We start from the raw sequence: 25667 nt of genomic DNA on the forward strand, positions 1-25667 counted from the left end.
TTACAATTATATGCCTGCCAAACCAGGTTATTTGAACAAATTTTTGAAACAGCTGATGATGCAATCCAGCTGCACTGACAGCACATGGCTCATGTAACCTGAAATACCTCAGGCAGTTTAAGAACAAACTTCCCTGAAGGCTATTTGGTTGTGGCCCACTCACTTTTTAAAGGAAGCTCTTTTGGTGGAGATGAAGGAAAATTAAAAAGAACATTATTGGTATAAAATTGGTATTAAAACACAGGTTTTCTGAAGCCAGTTTCAGTGCATTTTAACTTTTGCTTTTAAATTTCATTATGGGCAACATTATGCTGAGCACTATCAGTGATGCATAAGACCATGCCCATAGGAAAGTTCTGCAGCTCAAAGTATAAAATATGTTGATGATTTAATATCTTGCACAACCTAGCATTCCCCACATGGGGGTCAAACGCCAGGGTTCAGTTGGACTCACAGATACATCACCCTGAATCAAGCAGAGCATCCCTAAATAGTAGCAGTCACTAACACACACTCATTACATTAATAAATTGCTCACTAATGGGAGCGGTGACAAGTAAGATGTGCACTTAGTGGCCCTGTTTGCAGACCGCCCCCTGATGTCTGCATGCTCGCTTCTCTCTGGGTTATGTTCTAAAGGCTTCAAAGTGAGTGAAGAAAATCTGCTCAGTGTTGTGAAATAAATCAAAGAGTGGCTGCTGAAAATTCCTAGAACGCTTCTGCCCTATTCTGCTGGACCAGAGAGGGGGCTTGCAGAATGCTAAACTTGCTTTTCAAAGAAGATCAAAGCAATACGAGCAACAATTAAAAACACGGGTGCAGGTGCACGCATGCGCAGGGGCAATGCAGAGGCAGCAAGAACCTCTTTTTAGTCATCCCTGAGTGGCTAACGCTGACTTATCTAATCATTACATGTGTGATTTGAAAGGATGGGAAATGTGTTTGTAAGTTACACAAAAATTGTCTGCCTTGATGTATAAAATGTGTTTTATGCACATACAATGTTTTATGAGATGCACCGTTTCCATGAATTTTGAAAAGCTCCTTAGCTACTAATCAAACCATCCTATAATTTTGTTGTTTAGTGATTCAAAGATCAATGAAGTCGCAGTTGTGTATCTGCCCTTCTTAGTGGTACTCAGTCTTTCCACAGAGTTTAGTCTCCCAGAGCTGACCTTAACATGCTGAAGGCCAGCTGCTTGCCTTACCAAGCACCTGAAGAACCAGGTACCTCTTCAAGCAGTATTGGGACGTTCGACAGCTCATCAAGGGCACTGCAGAGATTTTATTTGCCTGCTTGCAAGTTTTAAATGGTATTTGCTGTCCTGCCTAAGACTGGTCACTTCTACATGCACTTACACAAGAAATACTCATGTTAGTAGGTAGGCATGTTCACACAAGGACTGTTCATACCAGCAGGTGAGTGCCCAAGGGAGAGTGACGCGCATGACAGGCGCTACACCTCTGGTGCAGGGGGAGACTTAGCAGGCAACATGCTATTTCCCTGACTATATGGTGCGTCTGTTTTCTCCTTCTCAAGCTGGTATTTCACTGCACAGATGAGAAGGGGGGAAGGGGAAGATGGGGAGGAAAAGAGGAAAAAAAGAAAAAAGAAAAGCAGCTGTGGGAAAAAAAAAACCTCTTCAAAGTTCACAGGGTGACTAAGGAAGGAGTGAAACCCCAAATGAACTCTCTTGGCTGAACTGGGTTAGGATGAAAAATGCTTCTGCTAAATGTTGAAAATTTAGGTCAGTCTTGTTTATGTGAAGATACAAACCACTGACATTTTGAGAAGCATGTGAATCAACGTAATATTTCAGCGTTCCCTCTGAATCACATTGGGCCACCAGGCCCTTTCATACCCACCAATTTCTCCCCCTTCAAATAAGAAAAAAATAAATCTGAATTGTCACTTAAGCTGTAAGCAGCAACATATTTGAGTATTGCGCTTTAAAGTCTAGTGGCAGCAGCTGCTGAAATGTTTCATATTTTTAAAATACACTGAGTTAACCGAGTACATACTTGGGAAACATTTAGCAGAAGGGAACAAAGTAGGTACAATTTTGAAAGCTATCTGCTTTTTTCTTCTCCCATATTAATACGGGTTACATTATTCCCCTATGAGTACCAGAGAAGATGAGGAAAAAGATAATTGATGCTTTTCTGAGACCTAATTGATGTTATCCAAAACATGCATCATACCAGATATCCATTACATTTAACACAGCTCAACATAAGGCGATTTTGACGATGCGAATAGGGCTCAATCCTACTTCTCTTCAAATCCACATGAATAGTTTATTATGCACAGAATGAGCCTCAGTGATTCATTTTGATAAAATGCTACTTAGCAGCATCAAAACTGCCTGAGTATTTTGTCTGCCTATACTGGGGCCTCCTACTGCTGCCATTGAAACAAATGGCAAAATTCCCATTTATTTCCACGGGAGGAGAGCCAAGCCCTTAGAAACCTCTGTAGTTAAGGAAAAACATTTTTCCTCCCACTCATGACTACAGTTACCCTGAAAAAAACAATGGAAACGGTTAAAAACTCAGGTGGTCAGGACTGGGCCCAAAGGTCAGGAACAAAGAATATTAATACAGTCTTGCTATTGAAATAACTGAGCAGCATCCTCAAAGCATCGTTCTTGTTTTTAAACAGAAAATGACACTCTCAGATCTAACCAAGGAGATTTTAAAATATATATAAATCTGGGAAGAAGATATGAAGCACACATTTCATTTAGTGTCTGGATTACGGATTCTTATTAAACAAACCAGAGCTCATTATAAAATCAATATCAACCACTATACTCCCAGGAGAAATGGCAAAAAAGGTCACTCCAAGAAATTCAAACAATTTTCCTGCTGGAAGGGCACGATTTTAATTACAGATACTATTAATTAGAGCTGTCAGTAGGAAGATTGTCCTGTTAATTATCACAAATTCAGTTTCAAGTGTGATTTTGGAACCTGGAGGGCTTTTTTTTTTTTTAAGTTACAAATTCTTGTATTCACATTTAACAGAAGAAAAAGACTACCTATCCCTTCTGCAGTTTAAATAAGTCAACAGCAAGTTCCATATTGAAATCAAACGACATTTATGGCCACAGCCTCTTTGGCCAACAAAACTGATCTGACAAACTGCTGGTTTGTTCACACTTTATCCTGCAGGACACTCCTTTTCTTTTTTTTTTTCCACTGGAAATGTTCTCTCTCTCTCTTGCATTGTAAGTCAGTAAATTTAAAGATGCGAAGTAATTTAAAGATTTGGGGTTTTTTTTAAAGTAAACATTCCATTTAAACTGAAAACCAAAGCTATTCAAGAAGATACTAAAAGTGATAAAAACATTCATATTTATCACTCTGTACTAAAATCTCCCTCGACTCAGCCTGTGGAGATGTGCTTAATACACCACCTCTTTAATGTGCAAGAGGTACAGACAGACCCAAACTTCACAAGGAAATATGAGTTTATTCCCGTATGACTCCCAGATGCCAATTTGAATCTACCTCTGCTCCAGAATAAGCAAGGCCTCAATGTCTGATCCTCAGCAGAACAAGAAGGTAAAATAAAGCTTGACAGTAGAGTGCCATTAGCAGGACCCTACCAATGCACAGCACACATGGATACTACAGCAACAATGTTTACACATTCTTCAATTCTTTTTCCTAGTCACATTCCAAGTATTTTGGGATAGCAGACCAGGGTTCTGTGGTTTAGGACCATAACACATGCATTACCACACCAGCAATACACCAAGAAGTAAGTGCCATGGTCTAAAACAAACTTTGGGAAGATGCAGTGTCTCTCCACCCAATACTTTTGAAAGTGAAAGAGAAAGCCTGAGGTTTCTGATTTATTTCAGGAAATCTGAGAGCAGTGCTCCCATATTACTGGATACACATCTGCTACCATTGTTCTCTCAGAACCAGTCCTGGTTTACCTTCCCATCTATCAGCATTAGATTTCATTTATCTGAATAATGGTAGAAGGTGGCAACAGATCGGGTCAAAGGTTCTTTTCATATCAGACCCTGAAGAAGTCGATTACTCAAAAAGAGAGACATCTTCAGATAACCGTGCAATCCATTCCTCATAAATGTTAAAGATTTTTTGTTATTAATAGTGGCAGGGGTGGCAGATTATGGATATTAATGCTATTTTTTTTCAGAGAATTTCAATGGCAAGGGCTTTTGTTGTTTGTTGTGTTGGTTTTTTGTTTGTTTGGGTTTTTGTTTTTTTGGTTTTTGTTTTTTTTTAATGCTTCTAATTAGGCACGAATTTACAGCAACTCCCAAAATAGCCAAGATTAATATCCAGCAGCAAAAAGCTGCTACAGTGAATCCGCGGGAATATGACTGGAGTGGGGCGGGGGTAAGTAATATAGGGAACAAACCCACTCCCTCGGCTCCCAGTGGAAAAGGGTCCCCTCGGGCTCTGCCGGGCGCCCCGGGGGCGCAGAGCTGGAGGGTGGGGAGGAAGAGAAGGAGAAGGAGGAAGAGAAGAGCTCGGTCCTTACCTGATAAGCAGCGGTAGCGTCGGCGCCGGCGTCACCCCCAAGGGCCGAGAGCTTCTCCTTTAGCCGGCGGTGGGCGCGGTGCCGGAGGCAGTAGGCGACCCCCGAGGCCGCCAGGACCCCGGCGATGCAAGCGAGGGAGAGGAGGGTGAGGAGAAGGTATTTGGCGGACTCTGCCTCTTCCCTGCGCTGCGGGAGCGGCGGGACGTTGCTTTTCTGCAGGGGAGGAGAGAGAGGCAGCGCCTGAGTTGCGCGGTCGCGGAGAAACGGGGAGCCCCCGTCGGGGGGAAGCACTGGGCAGCGCTAACTTTGAGCCAAGGATGGAAGCAAACGGAGGGGCAGGGACAGCAGCGCGGACATGCCCCCCTCCATCCCATCCCCTCCCCGCCCCGCGGCTTGCATTTAACTATGGAAAGGCGGAGGCGGGCTCGCTGGCTGAGCGCGCAAGCACCGCGGCGCGCCTCGCAGCTCCGCATCCAGGGCCAGGAGCTGTCAGGGGGCAGCGAGGGAAAATCCCTGCTATTTTTTTTCTTTGAGTGAAAAATAAAACACGGAATGAAAAGAAAGAAAAAGAAAGTAGGTGGCGGTCCTTCCTTTTGTCTGGTGTAGAACGAAAAGGATTTAAAAAAAGCCCGATAGTTCCAAACTCCTCCAGATTACTATTTTTTTTTTTGCAGCAATAGGAGAGAATCCTTCTTGTGCATTTCACTCGTCTCCATGTGCTAAAAAGTTGTACAATAATTTCCCCTCATTAGCTTCATTATAAGCTATATTAGCAACAATTAAAAACGCAACATGAAAATGAAAAGACCAGGCGCGCAAATTGCAGCAAGACTCATTTGGCCTGCATTCCCCCTTTCACAATTACCAGGGAAATGAATTGAAAAGCACGCCCCTGCCTCAGTCCTGGTTGCTACAAGATGAGAACAATTAGCAAACTCCTTTCCACCACCTAATTTCGCGTGGTAACAAAATGGATTTTTCCCCATGAATGCCTAGCCGGCCTATTCATTATCTCTCCTCTATTAGTAATTTTCTGCTCCGTATTCAGCTAGCCAGCTCTTAATTTCCTCCTGTCTTGCAGTGTACACAGTGGCTCTTATGTCAGGCCCGGTCCATTTTTATCTTGTAATCATAAAGGCCACCAAAGCAATTATCGCTGGTCTTGACTGTAAAAGCTTGTCATTAATTAGCCTCCTTGCCTTCAGTGCTGTGGATTAGCCGGGGCTGAGGCTGAGTTAATGGAAATGCAGGTTCAGGAAGGCTCTTGGATTTGCTTGCCTGGATGCGCCCGGCAGAGGAGGAGGATTGCCGGGTTTGTAAACCCCGGGCGGCGGGGGGCGGGGGCGGGTGCGGAACTCGCCGAGGCCGGGCATGGGCCGCCCGCCTCCGCGCCCGCGCAGCCACCGCCGGACCCGCCGCTTCTCTCCTTCCTCCCTCCCCTAAACCGCGGCCGGCCCCTCCTCCAAATCCCAACAGCCACCAGGAGAACGGGGCTGCCCCCACCCCGGCTCCTCCGCCCAGCCCCGGGGGGCTCCGGGGACGCCTCCCTGCATCCTCCCCATTGCTCTTCGCGGCCGCAGCCAAGTATCTGCCACAGCAGCACCGAGCAGCGGTCTCGCCCCGCACCGGGAGGGGGGAAAGGGACTGGGGAGGTTGCAGCACCGACGGCCGCCTCCGCCCGCTCGTAGCTCCCGCCGCCTCGGCCCTGGGGGCCCGGGGGGTAAAGGGCTGCTGCGCTCTGCCATTAGCATCTTCGTGAAAGGCCGCTGGCCCCGTGGGGCCAGAGGTCGCAATCTGCATCTAAAAAGGCAGCTCCAGCCAAAGTGCCGGCGCCCCCTCCCCAAGCGCTGCGCCCCGGGACGTTAATCCGCTTCGCCGCGGCGTTTGGCCTCCCATCAGAGAAGCAGGGACAAGTCCCCGGTCCCCCTCCCCGGGACCCCCGGACCCCCCGCGGGCCGGCCTCGCTCTCCGGGCGGCCCGAGCCGCCCCCCACTGCCTCCTCCTCCCGCCTTTGCCCCGGGGGCGCTCAGGGGCACCGCTGCCAGGAAGAGTCTGGCGAGGGCAGTTTCGGGCGCTGCTCCTGAATCTCTTGATTCTCTGTTTTCGCAACCACGGTTTTAAACGATTTTCCTTCTCCGGTTGCCGTGTGGAAGAGCCGCACAAGCACCCGGGGAACGGGCTATGCGAGGGAAACAATGAAAATGATGACAGCAAAGTGCTGTCAAATGCCCCGAGTAAACACGGGGGAGAAAGCGCTCTGGCCTTTCTCCCGCCTTCAGTTACAGAGGTTTTAGATGTTGCTTCCAACTTTGCCCCACAGCTTTCCCCACACAGCCGGGGTACCGGCAGCGGAGCTGGCTGCTCTTAACAAAAGATGCTTTTGCCGAGATACCCCGCCCGACGCCAGCGCTGCACCCGGTAACGTGAAACGCGGGAAAGAGTTAGAAACCTTCCATGCGTGTTTGGCATTGCTTACACCTCGGTAAGCGTCTTCCGTGGGGAGCCAGTGTAGCTGTGTCTCCAGTGACGGGCTCCAGGCCGTCGAGGGCTCGCAAAATCCCCGCACGTCTGGGAGGACCAGCATCAACGCCTGCCCTACCCTCCGTGCCCTGGGAGGGGATGCCGACCCCGCAGAGGGAGGGAAGGGGTGAAGGGCCACTGCCGCAGGCTGTGCGGCCGCCCGCGCTACCCGCCCCGTCGGAGCGGCTGATGGGGAAGGATGAGGGGCTCTGCCGCGGGGCCGCCGGCCTTTATCCCCGCTCCTTCCATTCCCCGCTTCCCGGGGAAGCACCTCCGGAGCCGCAGCCGTCGGGGCCCGGAGAGGTACACTCTCCCCTCCCTGCCTTCGGGCGGAATTAGTACTTAAGGACACGTCGGCTAGCCCCCTCGCCCACACACCCCACCCCCCACCACCACCCTCCCTGCTCCCGGGAAATACCCTGGCACTGGTGTCTGCGGGTAAGCCTCTGACGAAAGCCGACGGCGAAGCTCCGCCACCCAGCTCCGTGCTCTCACCGGCGGCGCTCCCGGGCTCCGGGCTGGAGAACCCCGGCGCCGCGGAGGGCAGCGGGGCACGCCCCCCCTCCAGGCGCGCCCCATCAGGAAACAGCCCCCACTGCCCCCAACTCAGCTGGAGAGCTGCCCTTTTATCCTGACGGATATCTGACCAAACACCGAATTAGGAAACGTGCAAAAATTAATGCGACGAGTTAGTCACCAGCCCCCTGCTTCTTGCCCCCTTCCCTCCCCAGCCAGGAGCACAGATTTCCCCACCTCAACTAAACCACTGATTCTTCTCTGCAGTAAGGCCCCAGCCTGAAACGGATCCCAGGGTTAATTAGAGGCGTCCTGTCAGACTTGACTTCAAATTGAAAGAAAAATGTTTAAATATTTATGAATTTGACATTTACAGTTGGATGTCTTTTAAAGCAGAGCACCTCTCCTTGTGCTGGCTGGGGCTGCCATGGTGCCTGTTCCTGGGGTGGAAGGGGAACAATAGCTCCTCAACCCCAAGGCTTAACAAATAAATAGACCACATAAACTACACATAATTAAATATTAAACTCAGCTACATGTAACTATGCATTTTTAAAACTATGTAATAGAATATATTGACACTTCTCTGAATGATTGTCTCATTGGAAAATTGTGTAGTACCAGAGTCCCAGTGAAGGAAAACAACTAATTCCTAAATGATGGCTTAGGAAGTGGTTCTAACAGAGGATTTGGAGAGGTTCAGCCAGTCTTTACTTGCTTTGAAATAGCCTGGTCTGAGCTTAAATGCTAGGATGCAGAGATTTACCCTCTCTCAGAACAGCATTACACCTACTACTTACTCTCAACAGTGTTTGTCTGAAGTACTCCACTTCTATGGAGGTTTGTGGTTGGGGGTTGTTCCGGTTTTTGTTTTGGTGTTTGTTTTTTTTTTTTTGTTGTTGTTGTTGTTGTTGTTTGTGGGGTTTTTTAAGAAGGAAGAAAAAATGCTTAAGATCTGATCTCGTATAGGCTTTCCCAGCCCCTCGACAGAACACATTCTATATACACCCAAAAGTGAGTCAGTAACTAGAGCAGCCATAACACTGGAGTCACAAATCACCGTTCTAATCAAAGAGCAGCGTCCCGTTCAGCGGTGTCATCCCATGATGCAGCAGAACAGCCGACATTTCAAACAAATCCCAGGCAAATGTCAGTAAATATTTAATGTACGCTTTCATGTAAATAAGTTCTCACACCTATGTGGCAAGTGTGGGAGAAAGTCTTTGTAAGAGCAGAGAGGAGCTTCCCATGCAGTGATGCAAAAGCTCACCTTCCAGATGCCTCAGCAGAATTACACTTCATTATTTCCTTTAGGACATGGGGCCTGATTCTGGTCCTTGCTGTAGCAAAACTCTAACTGAAGCTGAGGTTTTGTTTTGCTTCATAAATTTAAAAAGATGTTCCCGATTTACATCCCACTTTGCCTGTTACTTCACCTGACCTCACTTCCAGCTTACAAAGGAAAAATTACTGCAATTCATTTTTAAACAATCTGACATTCTAATTTTTGGCATTTTTCGTACACCTTGATTTTTACATTTATATTACACAGTTTTGTTTCTGAGCGTTAATAAAAAAATGCAAATTTCTTAGTAAACACGGGCAAAAAGAGGAACATCTGAATACAATTTGTTTCAAAATATTAGAACGTTAAAAAACTCAAGAGGTGCTATTTTTAATTTGAAATTCACTATAGAATCTAATAAATGAGAGAAGTGAGGCGGAAATAATCATGTATTAATTCTGTGCATTACAAAATCTTTTCAGAAGCTATTATCAGAGCAAGAGGCATTGTGGTTTGGATTCAGGGTGGGAGAAATCCTTTGTGCAACTGAAAGCTATTGTTCCTCTGTGCAGATGAAATTGTACTTGCAAATCTGCCATTCAAGAAAGGGAAAAAAGTACCTAGGCAGAAGAAAAGAATTCTACAAGAAAATAATTATTCTTAAAAATAAACTTCACTAAAATAAGTTTTAGTTCATTGGGTTTTTTTGATTTTTTTTTTTTTTAAGAGGATCCTTTGCTAACAGTCACAGCCACTGACATTAAAACAAGCCAGAAAGGATATATGGATTATTTCCTTAATACAGAAAGCATGGAGAAAGGGATATGTGTGGGTGTGTATGGATATATATATGATATGTATTTTTATATATACACACACATTGGTGTGTGTCTGCTTGCTTAAATAAATCTAAACTTAAAATCACTTCTAGTAATTTCCCTCTATAAGGTTACCTCAGAGATAGGTTGAGATACATTAGGTTGGTTAAGTTTTGATAGGTTGCTAGAAAACCAAACACTTTACATCAGGAGGAGCCTGGCTACCCTAACCTGCCCCCAGGAAACATACAGATATGACTTTTTCCCCTTAGTAAAATAAGAAAACAAACAGAAGGGAAAGCAGCATCTCCCTTAGTTTTGGTTCCTGCTTCTCCATCCCTGCTTTGTGCTCCAGGTCAGGTTAGGCTGGGGCAGCAGGGCCTGGGGATGTTCACCTTCTGTGCATAGGATGTTCCGCACAGCACTCCTGAACTGTGCAGTCTGGGCTACTTGTTAACAGTTTAAGGTACTATCTTCAGAGTTAGTAAGAGATTTCTGGGGCTGCTATCCCCTGCCTCCCTCTTCACCCCTCCCCAAAAACTCACTTGATGCCAGGATCACTTTCAGCAGACATCAGTTCATCGCCTGAAATGAGGTCAATTTAACGCTTTTACTCAGGAGGATGAAATCGGATGGGAAGATACTTTTTGCTTCTTTTAGGGGTCGGAAAGATTAGACAAATTGACAAACACAAAAGGCAGATGGATTTCTGGGAACTGCAGCTTATTCAAATCACTGAGAAAGGTCACTGCAAGAGCCACAGATCTATTCATCTGTAGGGGTACAATGATCTTTCCACAACCTTCAACACCACAAAGCACTCTGGAGCGTCTCTATACCTTTTAGTAGGATTAATACTGTGAACAATGACTGAATACAATCAAGAATTCAGTGAGTTCAAAGATCCCTTGATCAATGGTAGATATTTTTTCTGGCTTCCTAAAGGCAAACAGAACTGAAGTTTCTGGTTAGAGTTACAAGAAATTGTAGCTATTATCCTGAATCTCACTACAAGGTGATGCTGAAAGGCCAAGATGTCCAAGAACCTCACAGAAGTTTATGGTGCAGAAAGAATAAGGTTGGAAAGGGGAAATTTAAAGAGCTTCAAGACTATCCTTAGCATCTTGGTATTCTTTTAATTCAGTTTTCAGTTAAAGACTACAGAACAAAAGCCTACAGCATCACTGAGATGCTGTAGGGGTAACACACAACTCGGGAAACTGGACAGCTGCATCCATGCCTGTGGAGGAGGTAGGCGAGTTGGAGATGGAGGAGCATAGCCTTCCCTGCTCAAAGCCGAACAGCAAGGATCTGGGGTGGCAGCAAGAAGAGGAGGGCACAGAGACACTACCACAGTGAAGAAACTTCTATTCCCATCTCTAAGGACTCAGAAGCAACCAGAGGAAAGCAGAATGAGAGCACCAGGAAGTGGGTTTCCTCCTCTGCCGAGACCTTATGAGCCAGAGTGAAACAGATAGGGGGACTCAGCTTGTCCAAGTCACAAAGTGTCAGAGCCTGAGCCAAGAGGACGGTCAGCGATAGCCAAGCTCAATCGAGTATCTTCAGCAAGCAAGAGAAACACAAGCCGTAGTGCCAGCGCTGATCTAATGCTGATGCTGAAGGCACATAATTTAGGGATTAGATAAAGCGCCTTTAGAGTCGAGTGCCAACAAGCCGGCCGCCTCTCTGTACCGCGCTTGCGGAGCTGCCGCCCTTGCTCGCGGGTTCGGTCCGTATCCGCGCCTCCGAAGCCGCCCCGGCCCGGGGATGGGGCTCCGGCGGCAGCCATCGTGCCCCCACCTTGGGAGGGGGGGCCCGTCCCTGGGGCCCCGATCTGGCAGCGGGACGAGGGGAGAGAGAAGGGCCCCTCCCGTCCGCCCCTCTCCTGCCAGACGGACCCGAGTCCGGCTCGGCACCGCTCAGGGAAACCCGGGGCACCGCTTGGCCGGGGGCTCCCGGTGCTTTCGGAGGCGCGGCCGCGGGGCGGGGAGGAGGCGAAGTGGCCCTCCGTACCTCTCTCCCCTGCGCCCCTCCCGCCGCCCGCGCTGCTTCGCGGAGACCCGGACTGGCCTGGACCGATGGGGAAGGTTGGGGGGAATGCGGCAGCAGAGGCTGCTCCCCTTCCCGCCTCCCCCATCCCGCTCCTCTCTCCATCGCCGCGCACACAGCCCCAGCCTGGCCGCCCCGAAGGACGGCGCTCCACCACCCCGTCCTCCGCCGCATTTACCTGCTGCCATGGCGCCGCAGTCGGCGAACGGGACGGGCTCCTCCCCGGGAGGGCTCAGCGCACCTCGGTGGGCTCTAGCAATCCTCCTCCGGTGCCAAAACTTCCCCCTCTCCCCCCCATCCCCTCCTCAGCGGAGACAAAGACGGCGGCAGGCACAAGCGCTCCTCGCAGCCCGCAGCCGTCTCCCGGCGGGGTGGGGGGAGCCGGTGGCCCGGTGGCCCCCGCGGGGCGCGGGCGAGGGCGGTGGATGCCGGCGCGCCCCGGCGCTGCCCTCCTTATATCGGGCCGCTCGCAGCCCCTGCCGGCTGCCGCACATGGCCCATCCACCGGTTGCTATAGCGATGCCTCCCCTCCACATGTTGCTGGCAGCAATTGGCTAAGGAGGTCTGGGCTGCTGAGAAACCCTTCGCCGGAGTGAGGCGATGAATGGACACGGGCTGTGTCACTCATTTGGAAAAGCTGTTTGGGGTTTCTGTTGTGGATGTGCGTGAGGTTTTTTAGGGTTGCGGGTTTTTGTGGTTTTTTTTTTTTTTCATTGTTGTTGCTGATTTTGACTACCCCCCCCCTTTTTTTTTCTCTTTTCCTTTTCCTTTTATCCTCCCCCCCCCCTTCTTTTTGTTGCCACTCTTGCAAGACGGAAGCAGAGGATACAACAATGACGGAAAGCCAAAAATAAAATCAAACAAGGACAGCAAGGAAAACCTAAAGATCATTTGTATGACAATACAGCAAAGAAGCCCGCAACGTTTCTTCCTGAAAAGCCTTTCCTCCGTGAAGAAACCAAAACCGAACAACCCTTATACCGCCAAGCAAGGGACGACCAAACTTTTCCCCTCCCGTTCTTGTTCTCCCAATAACACACGAAACTGGGAAGAAGCCGTGTGCTGCAGCCAGCCACGGGACAGTGCCGGAGCTTGGCTAGATAAATCACAGCAGGCACCGCTGAGAGCGAGGCGGGTGAGGGCGAGCGGGGCCGCGCTGTGCCTGGCGCTGCACATCCCCAAGTCCCGGTTAAGGCCGCTTTTCCGCGCAGGTGCCTGGGGCAGCACAGAGCCCTGTAACGAAACGGACCCCGCAGTCTTCGCCTCCTCCCCCAGATTACAGCGTGCCGTAGGCAAACACGCTTCGGGAGCACCCGGAGGCATCTGCCCCCTGCGTGGCCCGGCGGTGGAGCGGGACGAGAACCGGGAGGGGGGTGTGGTGGTTGCCGATTGCGGGTGACAGGTCCTTGGGAGGCACCCCCGAACCCACAGCCCCCGATGAAGCTCCCTCCCGCCTCCCTCTTCCCATTGTTTTCAGTTGCCACTACGGCTGGGGATGGCGGCCAGGACCGAGCCGGTCCTCTTCTGTACAGGGGTGAGGCTGTCCCCTTCTTTCCCTTTCTCTTCCTGCCCCACGTGTTCGGGAGGCGGAAGCCCCCGCGGGTCCTCCAGGCAAAACTCTAGAGAGACCTGTAAACTGGGGAGGGGGAGCTGCCCCTCGCACCCCCCGCTACGGTATCTCCCCGCCTCCCCGCCCATTTCCCAGCTGCGGGACGGCCCCGCCTGGACGATACGGAGGGAACGGCATGTGGGGTTGGGATGGGATGGCCAGGCCGGATCCTCGCCCACAGCCCCACCGCCCCGGCAGCAGTCGGGGGCACGGCTCGCTGCAGCCCGCCAGGCTCCAGAGGGAGAAGGGGGCTCGTCCCCTCGCCCTCCGCGGCTGTCCCGGTGACCCGGCAGCAGCGTCGTGTAGATGTTCCTTTTATTCCCCTCTTCTTCCCCCTTTTTCCCCTCGCCCCCGACCGTAGTCATCCTTCCGGCGCCTCGGTAAGCCTGTCCGGGAAGTCAAGGAAGGGCAAGGACAGCCTGTGTCTTCAGAGCATCTCCTCCCTCCCCCGGAGCGACACCTCACTTAAACCTATAGGACAGCATCAGAAGTGTCATCACCACCCACCGCACCGGGCCGTTCTGCCACGCTTAGAAAGCGCAGAGTAGTTGTGCCACAGGGTCACAAACACACCCGCTCCTCCTCTTCACCTTCCAGGGTGAGGAAGATGCTGTCTACACCAACCCCGTTTCTGAGAATAAAGCTGGGAGAAGAGGTAGTCTGCACGCTCCTACCTGGATTCTGATTGTGGGAAATCCTTCACGTTCCCATAGATTAACCCAAACCTGGCTTCTCCAAACATTTAATCAGCTACACATTTAGTGCACAGTACCAACTTACTACTTTGTCAGCCTGATAGCACCATTCTTCAACTAATATTACTGTGCCCTGCTACGAACCCCAGCCTACGTAATTTGCTAGCTAACCTGTATTACTTGAAAGATAAATTAACCCACCACGAGATTTCATTAAAGGGACATGTATGTTTGAATATTGATCCTTCTAACGAGCTGAAACTGATAAATACTTCCATTAGCTTTGTAGCTTGTGTTTCTTATTTACAAATATATTAATTACAACTTCCTGGGCAAATATTACATCTTTTCAGAACTGTCAGGTGCTGAACAGGCTGAACATGAAATTGACTGGCTAAATAGCAAGAGATAGCAAACTACTATTTAAAATGAGTAATTTCTAAACAGCAAAGTGTTGAGAAATTTGTACTGAAATTTAAAATAACATTCATTTTTAATGCAATTTTCATTACTTTGATCACATGCTAAATAAAACCTTTGAAAGGATGGCAAATATCTGTGAGGGTTATGACACAGGGAAGAAATTTTTAAACAGAGATTATTTAATGTGCTATTCATTAAAAATGTAGGACGTGATGCTAGATCGAATAAATAATTAGCAATAGTTTACTAATTCCAAGTTTAGAAACTGTTCTTAAAGTTTTCATAGTATTGTTACTCACAGCCCATATTTGCGAATGAACTTATTTGTACTTGATAAAACCTCATTTTCAATTGAACAACTTACATTTACTGGTCTAACTACATTTTCTTATATGATTTAATGCATTTGTACATGGGAAAACAAAAGCCTCCTGACATCAGCAGCATTTTATTACAGAATTTCTAGGAAAATTCATGTTCTTTCTTGGAAAATATTTGAAGTTAAAAATAAAAATTTGAGACAGTTTCTCTGAGTTTAGTGCACCTAAAATACCAGCATTTTCAAGATCTGTGTTAACATTCAGCCAGATTCAAGAGCTGTATCTGAACTAAACCTAAACTCAAAATATTCTGAATCTTGCAGTTTTGGTCAGAATGATGCTGAAACATATTTCCAGTTTGCACAGAACAAAACTCTTCTCTGGGAACCAGCAATGTCCATCAGGGCTCTTTAAAAATCTGTTCATAACTGGGAGCTGAAAACTTGCACTGACCTTTTTGCCTTCAATTCTGACTACAGATCTGTCTGCAATTTTATGTTTAGCAACTTTGTTCTGCAAATGCATGCACAATGTATAGCATGAAATAGATTTTCATTCTTTTAAAGGAAGTATGATAAACTACACCACCATTTAATCTCACTTGTTGTTTTGTTTAAAAGTTTTATCTAATATCCTTTAGAGTCTTGCTCCTTAAATACAAATCCAAGGATGTTGCAGAGGATTCTCCACAGATTTTCTGTCCACTAGGATCTTAAGATCAAAATTAAATTTCCTGCACTCCTATGACCAGAAAGTCTTTTCTAAATATTAACTTCCTATATACATTTTTTTCAATTTACCTTAACTTTAAGAATACACATATTAAGAAAGAGACAGAGCCCTCGTGTCTTGAAAACACCAACTTTCTTATAAATAAACCCAACCCCTATGACCATAACTTGAAAATGGACTTACCAGTATTTTAACCACTAGATTTCAGTGAGTTTTATGTCTTATATTCTCATGCTCATCTGTGAAGTTCAACACCAGACTCTTTCTACTTCCAAGTAAATTCTAGAGCTCTTAGCTTTATTAAGAAAATGATTTCATTCTGGCTAAGATGTGAATCTAATTAATCTGTCTTACAGTTTAAAAATGATAACTAAATTCAAGCTGCATACTATTCTTCAGAGACAGCTTAAAATATTAATTAAGTAAAGAGTGCATTTTCCATTTATTTTAATTACATTAATACAGCTTCAATAAATAAAATAGTTCTATGCTTCATCAAATCAAACAAACTTGAATGCAAATTTTTCTGTTGATTAGTTCTCAGTTCACATTGGCCTTTTTGACTGTTTATTTTTTAGTAAAGAGATGCAGAAATATTTTGGGGTTCCCATTAGTGAAGTAGGGTCCAAGTGCCTGAAAAGGTCAGCTCAGCCTTCAAGGAGGCTGATACAGCCCCCCAAAAATGGCATTCTGATAGCATATTGCTTGTAAAGGTAATCAGTGATACAAACCTGGATGCCTTTATAGACATTTTTAAATAAATGAAAATTTCCCTTTGTTACATTTTTCTCAGGTAAATTCAGAAATCCTCTCTGATCTCACTTGCCTGTGATGCTTACTGATCCACAGATGAAATATTACAGGACGACTGAATGAACTGTGTTTTTAATATTCAATTTAATTAAACTGATGTGTTCTAGATTTGTAGGTGAACCTCTTTCTGGAGATTAACCACGGACCAAGACAGAAGCAGTCTTGTTAGTAGTTATGTCAAAACAAAAAGTAAGTGTCATTCTGCCTAATTCAGTAATAACTCTATTGTTCAAACATTTGAGCAGCAGCAGCAGCAGCTGAAGGAAAACTAAATATTGAAGGAAAAGTTTTAAAACACCTCGGGAGCCACAGCAAGTGCTTTGAAACATGTGCTATGTGTATTACAGAATGTTTTGAGTCTCTTTGTAATTTGGGCCAAATCCTGCCTACCTCAATCTGAGAAATTTATTATAAATCAACAGCACTAATCAGAATAGCAACCGGAACACAACAGTAAATGTTTTCAGGTCAGGCTCTATGTAAATCAAAATTTCACAATAAAACACTTGCAATGTTGAAAACATAATTGCTTTGTGATTAGGTTTATATTCACAGAGTATCGATAAAAATATTAATTTAACATGAAGCTAGATACCATTATTATGAAAGCCTGATCAAGAAGCTTCTATAGAAATGCCAACTCAACACCTGTTTCATGGTAAAACATTATGAGAAATGCAGGATTTTACACTGTGATCTTGTTATCACAAAATGTGATTATCATTGAAATGCTGAACTTATTTTACACATCAGTACTGTATGTGCACAGAATTCAGAGAGCTGTTAGGTATCAGTTTTCTCTACTGTAACATCAGCAGATTAGTTTTGTTAAAGTGCTATTTTAATACTGTTGTGAAAAGGGTATTTATTTTTTCTTTCCTGAGATGAAAACAAACTTACACAGTTTACATGTGAAAAAGTATTTTAAGAATAGTAGCTAGTGCTGCAAATCTGTATAAGATCTGAAATTAAGATGTATTTTTTTCTGCCCTTGACACAAATATTGCTCTTTCTATCGTATCTTCTAATACTGGTAGCCTCAGGACAAACACAGATTACATTAGAAAATTGTCCTTCATTATATTGATCGAAATTCGCTTCCAACCTACCTGAATCTGATGTTAGATCATTTTTATTAGTTTTAAATTGTTTTCATTATAAACTTAAAATAACAAATGCTTTTATAAATAAAGTTTTAAATCAGATGGTTTACAAAGTTCTATTGTGCTTTGTACAGTCCCACTGAGTTTCTCTTTGCACCAACCTCTCATTTCTGACTGCAGAGAAAGACCACTTTTGTGGAAAACCCAGTAATGCCTCTCATAAAAAACATATTCAGATGGCATTTGAGTTGGTATACAAAGCTTCAATAAATCTCAGAACTACAGAGTACTGCCTGGCCAGCTAAAGTTCATGCACCGATAGCACTCCACTTCCTTTAGGATTTCTAGTTGATGCTACCATAGCTTTAGGGTGTCCGATAAGGGTCTTGCTTGTATGTTGTGAAACATAAAACCATTTCACAGAAAGGGTGGAATGTGGACAGCATTAGCAATATCATCAGTAATACTGGTCCTGTAGGTGGGCTTTAATGGATAATTTGGCAAAGATGGCAGACACTCAGTAAAATCCTTCTTATACTTTCACTGTATGTAATAAGGACACCACCCACAATTCCAGCACAATTCCTTATTTTGGAAAAGGATTTGCCAGGGATTTCCTCTTCTTTAAGTCCTACTTAAGAAATGATAAAATGTCCCTGGACTGGAAGCAGGCCCTTGGTCAGTGAAGCAAGTAGGCACTATATGCATGGCATTTTCAATATAACTTAGACTCCTGAAAATATGAACACTTACCAAAAAGATAAACATGATCCTCACACCAAAAAGGGAAAGAGGACTGACAGTTTTAGGAAGGAGAACAGAGACTAAATAACTTTCAGAGAGTCTCTTTTCTTGTCTGAGTCATACGTCATTCAAGAACATGGGAAAATTTGCCTTTTCTGGCTATAGAAACAGGAAGGTGACTACTTCAGTTTATGCAGCCACAAGCTGTAAAACCTGGATAACTACTCACATGTGATAGCATGCTAAAATGAGTGCATTGCACAGTCATTTTAAAAACACGTGCTTTCGATTTATGCCTTCAGATTACATATGAAATCAGACAGATTGTACTTATCCTGTTTTACATGTAAGGAAGCACGCACACACACACTCATTAGATTTTTTCAATCAATTTCAAAACAAAGTTCTACAGATTTAAAATTCCATTCAAACAAGTAAGACTTCAGAATTGCTGCTTTACTGACAAAGTCATGTCAATCTGCACTAACCGTAGGTATGGTCTCTATGCTTTTACCTGTAGTCAGACACCTGGTGTTTGAAGTGATTATCACTGAAGTCACATTTTTTTAAGTGGAAGAGCAGAAATGGTGCTGATTTATAGGAACAGAAGCTTTCACCCTTAAACAGTGGCCTTACAAGTGGCACCGAGAGCTATGTCCACATGCCTATCACTGGATTCCCGTAACTTTGGCAGAGAATGACAGGGTCATACCAGAGCTTGGTAAAACACACACTGACAAGTCCCTCATGCAAAGCTAATTGCTGGGGGGAAGTCAGAGCTTCTGAAAAGATCTTCTGTTTATCACTGCTTTGTGATTTCCTCAGGCTTTTGAAAACATAGACTTTCTTGCCTCTTCCTTCCTTTTAATCACTCTATGTTAACTTTGTTCAAGCTGTCTCAAAGAAAATCTCAAAGATTTTTCTTAATTCAATCTCAAGTTTTAAATTGACAGTAATACTAATGATACAGCCCTTTCAAATGCAGAGCTCAGGAACATAGAGGAGTTCACTGTCCCAAGCTATGTATAGAATTTAGTTTTCCACAATGAATTCGATACTCTCCAACATAGCTGCTTTTAAGTTTCATGAGTTATATTTCCTTGTGAATTCAAGGAAATTAAGGAGAAACTACTTATGGAAATAATTCCTCTAGAAGTCCTTTTGACCTTCCTCTGATCCTGCCTCCGGAGCTCTTGAAGGTCCCATGGAGATCTCAGGATGAACTTTCAGCATACTAAGGGAAGAGCTGCAGGTTTGGTGCTGGAATCAATTGCTTTGCACATGAAAGTGCCACTCTCCCTCTCAGACTCCAGGAAAAGAATGCCACCATCAAAGCTTACACCTTTTCCTACTACCTAGCTTTTCGTGTAGGACAAAAGCACACAAGGGCCTGACTTCCCAGGAAAAAGGAAACTATGCCTTAAGGTATTCCATTGTTTAAAACATGAATGTACTGAAAGTTTCAAGAGTTAGGATAATTAACAGAAACATTCTGCTCTGTTCAGCTCTTCAAGAAAATGAAGTAGATGCTGTTGATAAAGAACATGCTAAGGCATTAAGGTCCTTATGTCATTAACACACTACTTTAAATATTTTTCTTTCTTTAGCTAAATTAAGCCTTGGGCTTGATTATACTGTTTTCTGTTTCACTAGACCAAACATTAGATCTGGCATTACTGGGGACTGCTTTGTGGTAACCCTTTTATCTATGTTCCGTGATACATGCTTGTGCCTTTCACCTTGCTTCCAAAACCCCAGGTCAAGTTCAAGGACTTAAGTGAGGTGCAACTGATCCCTTAAGTCTCCTTCTGGTCTGAAACTGACCATAGCAGGTAAAATTTATTTTCTTTTACATTCATTATATTCATTACTCTACTGTTGATCACAATTGAAAATCAACTGTAACAAATATAATCTCTTTAGAAAAGTTACCATAGAAACAATACCAGAGAATTCCCTTTAAAAATGTCAAGATTTCCCTCACATTTAAATACAGACTCCTCGGCATTACTCATGGACCATTTAAAACTGCAACAAATCCAGTGAGTCATTAGTTTAAAAATATATTCGTAAACATACACTCTTTCAAAGTTAGAGATGGTTTTTGTCTCAGTAAATATGTATCAAGACATGACCCAGCTTTTGATTTTATCTTGTTCTGTTCTGCATCCCCAGAGAAAACTTGAACATTGTCATATCTTGCTTAAACACCCAACTGAGGAAGGAGAGAATAAAAATCAGGAGTGACAAAACACATAGAATGTGAGATATACCAGAAAAAGCCAGTCAGAGAGGAAGAATATCTTTGAATACATACTTATAGGGTAGTAGACAAGATGAATGGAAAGAAAAATGTCTGAAATGAGACACAGTGCAGATATTCTCTACACAGTGAGAATTTTAATGTTGTATCTTAAAGTAAGAAAATTTTAAGTTGAGAATTTTCCTAATTTAAATTAATTGGGGCTATAGTACTGTGCTATATCAGTTAGTTTCCATTTCTTTGTGTGTATAACATTAATCTGACATACTTTTCTACTATGTCCTTCTTCTGTGGGATAGCTGGCAAACTCTGACAGATTTTGGCAGAGCAGAAGAATGTCCGTCTGCATAAGACACTTTCATCATATGGAAGCAGATGAAAATAAGCTGGGGTCAAAATGGAAGGTGCTTGGCAACGAATAATAATGTAAATTTAAAGAAAATTCAAAACTGGTAACAAAAATGTTGATAAATAGTTTATTCATAAACTGTTGTATATTTAGAGGAGATAATAATATAAAGGCATTGTGCCTTCCCTTTGCATTACTGGCTGCTGTAGATAAATAGCATGGCTGAATGGAACTAGATCAATGACAATAAAGACAATTTTCTCATTTTCTTTGTAGTAGAGCCAACCTGAGAATGAGGAAAACCAACAAAATTGAACTAATTTTTGTACTGCAGGCTCTTATAGAAATGTTTTATTTCTTTAATTTTCTTAATGCAAGGGGTCTTAGAAATTCAGTTCTGAAATTTCAGTGGTAGAAATCATTCCATTCCTGCTTAGTCCTATTTTCTCCTTTTTTATCCTTCTTCCTACATTTTCCCCTCCCATCTGTCACTTAGTCAGAGAGAGAAATAAGGATAAAATAAGTCCAGTTTAACAAAAATCCAAACATAATTTTTTCTTTGCTATAATCATGTTTTTGCTGAGTATGTAAAATTGTCAAAAATGCTGCAAACATTTCCCGTATTAGAGAGAAATTTTAGAGATAAGAATTTATTATCTTTTTGTCACTCATTACTTTTTATCATTATCATACTCTGATAGTTAAAATAGTCTTTTCTGTTTCCACTTCAACTGAATGACTTGGAAATAGATAAATAAACCCTAGGAATGAAACTGAGATTACATGAAGGTGAGGAAAGGTGCAGTATCAGAACAGATATATGTAGAAGGCACCATCAGAAAAAAGTATTCAGGAAGTGACACCACCTATTAAATTAGGTTTTGATTATAAAATTCCTGCCAATTTGAAAGATAAACACTTGTAGTATTTTTCCTCCTAAAAGCAAAAAGGGCAGTGCATAGCACAGCTATAACTGAGGTACCTTTGATATCTTGCTTCTGGTTTATTTTTTTATTATTTCTAAAAAGAAAGAGCAGGTTTTGGAATTATTTAAGTATAATTTTTCACCAGCAATGATCTCATGAAGAGTCATATTCCCACATTTATCCCAAATTGTGCTGCAGCTACACCAATAATAGGCATCTATCAAGAGGCCGAAGCATACCATTGCCAGCAAGGGTTGCAGGGAAAGGTTTAGCTATGAAACACAGACATATCATGTTTTCAGCTAGAAACTGACTTAAAATTTTTGGTAATCATGTTTATGTTCAGTGCCACAGAAGGAGTTTCACATAGAAACATACCTGTTTGATTCAAAAACAAGATGTTCAATGTTGTCTGGATTGGAAACACATTTCTTGTGCCATGACATTACAGGGTGCCCGTGAAGTAGGACTTTGCATTTGGATGCAAAAGGTAGGTGATTAATGTGCTGTAGCTGTCCTGGCAGAGAGCTCCCTGCTGACCACACATCTGAGTGTGGGCTATTTTCATGTGAAGTGTGAAATTTGCTAAAGGGAGGTGCTAGATTCTTCAGTAGACTTCTTCACCTTGTTTCTTCAGCAGGATGCATTTTCTTTCTCTGTTGTGAGAATTTCTCCATGTTCATCTCATCATTCATCTGTCTTTAAATAGGAACAGATATGAAATGGGACCAACACAAAACCCTGAAGTTCAGCACTGAAGCCGCTTCTCACTGTCCTGTACCTTTGCCACGTATGAGTAACACAGTTAGTCTTAAAATCATGACAAAAATCTCTATGCTGCCTCTCTGGTCTTGTCTCCGAAAGACAAGTTACTGGAGCTGTAACAGTTTACACTGGGGAAGGTCTGTCCTCATCTATTTTTATTCACACGTATGAATCACACTTCTATGCACCACAGCTAGAAATAAAACAGTAGTCCACCTCAAAGCTTTAAATTACTCAGGGCTTAATTAAGAGTATGATAGAACAGATACAAAATTTAAGATGCAGCTAGTAGGTAAATTAATGTAGCCACAAGATCTTGTGTCTGCTGTATACCTCAATCTGGTAGATTCATGCAGAACAAATTTCCCACTCATTTTCCCCCCTAGACATAATAGAGTAGTGTAATAACTGTGATTACCATTATATGAAAATTAAACAATTTTGAAATTGCAGGTTTTGGAAACATGACTATCATATGTATGACAAAGAAAAACGATATCTTTCTACATCAGCTTATCTCATCTATGGATGAGGGTTGGATCTTGGCCCACTCCAGTTGCTTTGCGACACTGCAGTTTTCACGCAACTGCAGGGCTGGGACAGACAGGTCCCTGAGCACTCTTCCTGCGTCAGAGAGGCAGAAGAGTGGCTGTAAATTGATTTCCCCCAGCCTCTATAGAAAGGCCACTCCTTCTGGATAGGAATACAACAAGAGTGCCTTAAAACAAGAACATCAAGCTTCTTTTTCGAGAGCCCCTGCTCACTTTTAATTAGGGTGATGTTGGGTGAATGGTCCCTCAAAAGGTGAAATGTCTCAGAAAGATGACAAAAGCTCTCTAATCTTATCCATGTAGGACAATCTATGACTGCTCCACACTCTTCACAAGTTTGAGCATTCATACGCATGGAAAAGAGAGATGGAACAAGGCTGAAAATTACTTCTCATCCCAGCCATTTGATCTGGCACTTTCTTTAGTAGGACTCTATTAAAATTGGACTATTTTACAAGAAATTTCCCCATTGTACTTGGTTGCCTGCAAACTGCATGGTTGGGCTAAAATGCAGCATTTTATCCAGTTTCCTTGGTAGCAGTTTGGTTCTGCCAAAGTGTTTACTCCATAGCCAAGCTCCTTCAGCCAATCAAAGCAGAGAAGAGATGCTTAGGAACAAGCCCTGTCTCTTTGCCCTAATATCAGACCAGTTTCTAATTTCTCTTTGCAGTCCCCATTCTGTCTGATCACTGACATGTATGCAACAACCTCTCCATACCACTTCAGAGTTTAAAAGGCAATTCATCTGCCTGAAGGACAATGAGCAGAAAACCAAACAAACATATCATCAAGATATTTTATTTCTTAAGCTGCTTCCTTTCTGTGGGTTTCCCACAGAGCCCTGACTTTTGCTCGCTGCTGCTGTGTAAAACAGAGGTTAAGGAGAAGATCATGGGTCTGAGACTAAGAAGGCTCTCTTGTTTTAGTCCCTATTACACCACTGAATGAAGAGATCAAAAAATTTGGCTTCAGTCCTGTCTGCGTGAGTGTCATTGATGACATGTGGTAAGGAGGGGAAGATAATTTCTTAAGAGTGTATTAATAAAATACAGTTTTGGTTGCAATTTGTTAACACATTTAACAAAATGGATGTTAAACAAAATAAACTCTGCATTTTGCTAGAGAGCTGGACCTCATTGTAATCAAGAGCTAGAGAACAAGAAAGCTATAAATTGCTTCCCAGTGTCTGAGAAAGGGAATAAATCCAAAGTAATTTTTATGGGAGAAGAAATCAGGCAACTGTATTACTTCATTGTTACAGTGTGTGGTTCAGGGCTACAATTACAAATCACAATTTCTGAGGGTGAACTCCCTGAATGGAAAAACTGGGCTGAGTGACTCTGTCCCTCAGCTGCATGCTAAGGAAGTGTGTCCTGATTGATTGCGCCAGTACATCAGCTGCTGTCTCTACCCTGCATCAGCAGGTTACTGCTAGTTGCAGGTCTGAGGAGTGATGCTGCACCTCCTCTCTTGCATGCTCAGAGCTGGGGAGCACTCCTTCCTTCCTGCTCTCTTATGGTGTTAGGACTAGGGAGGGGTCTGTGCTTCTAAAAGGTGGTCTCAGCCCATGCTAGAATTGACTAAGGTCTGTGTAAGAGAGGAGTGGGGAGAGCTTAGGCCCAGCTGGTAGCCAGCCTGTGCCATCTGCAAGCTCTCACACACAGAAGTGGCCATGCTTGAGCACCAGAGCCCATCACCACCTTCTTGCAGAAACACTGCATGACCATCACGGGGCAAGCAGGCCAGTAGGCTTACTTGCAGAGAGGGGATGTGGATAACACAAATAATTGCAGGTGGAGTTATGAAAGTTGGTATTTTGTAAATGCATAGATGCAGAGTGGGTGCTGTGCTCTCCTTTGCTGGAGAACAGTTTTCACACAACACAGTGTCTCCCTGGACAAAGCCCACATCTCCCAGGGCTGGCTGGGGCTGAGTGACTGGCTGCACTCACCAGGTTAGATCTGCATGCCACCACTGGAGAAACCAAACCTAAGTGTTACGAGACCTTCACAGTCATACAGAGATGTCTGTAACAACAGGCAATAACTGAAAGAGAGAGAAGTGAGGGCAGTTGGATTGCAGTTTTGGATGCAGGCACTTCTCACTGTAGGCTCCTAAACCCTGCACTGAATTTATCCCCCAATTTCAGGGGCAGCTGCTGCATGATGCATTTTTCCTCAGTGTGTCAGCTCTCAGGCTTCTAAGAGTAGGGACATTCATCATTGACAGAATGCTGGATTATTCATCACAGAAGAAAATCAAGCACTCTTACTTATACATTAATTTAAAATATTAATACAAATCTATTTGTCAGCAAAACTCTAAATGGTTATGAAATATGTGCAGTGCAGCAGATTTTACTTGCAGGAACACCAAACCGTACCTCAACATCTCTTTTGTTGGAATTCAGCTATAAACTCTGTGACTAAGATGTACATTGACTTTAACACCTCTCCAGTGGCTTGCTGCTTTTCTTTATTAAAAAGGATCACAGCAGAGTATTGTTTCTTGTTATAGATCACTTTTTGCCCCTCACAGTAGAAAATGTGTGCTCACACTAATTTCTATATACCAGATTATTATGATGATTTTTTGTGACGATCAGGTCTGAACAACTTGTCCTGGCAGAATGATTTATGCATCTAATTTCAGTAAGAATAGGCC

At 44.0% G+C, this 25667-nt stretch overlaps 1 protein-coding gene across 2 annotated transcripts in view; it reads right to left on the bottom strand.

Annotated features, from left to right (window-relative positions):
* The window catches only part of PTPRN2 (protein tyrosine phosphatase receptor type N2), a 652626-nt gene that overhangs the window by 100993 nt on the left and 525966 nt on the right, over positions 1-25667 (bottom strand). The window contains exon 13 of one of the 2 annotated variants that reach the window (XM_061349393.1): positions 4523-4735. The exons of the other annotated variant lie outside the window; for it this stretch is intronic. Within the exon in view, the coding sequence (XP_061205377.1) occupies positions 4523-4735 (213 nt within the window). The remainder of the gene's footprint in view (positions 1-4522; positions 4736-25667) is intronic. 2 annotated transcript variants of the gene reach the window in all.

The sequence above is a fragment of the Neopsephotus bourkii genome, unplaced genomic scaffold (genome assembly GCF_033783945.1).
Source record: "Neopsephotus bourkii isolate Nb327-2 ecotype Australia unplaced genomic scaffold, CSIRO-AGI_Nbou_v1 NB_53, whole genome shotgun sequence".
NCBI classification, from domain to species: Eukaryota; Metazoa; Chordata; class Aves; order Psittaciformes; family Psittacidae; genus Neopsephotus; species Neopsephotus bourkii.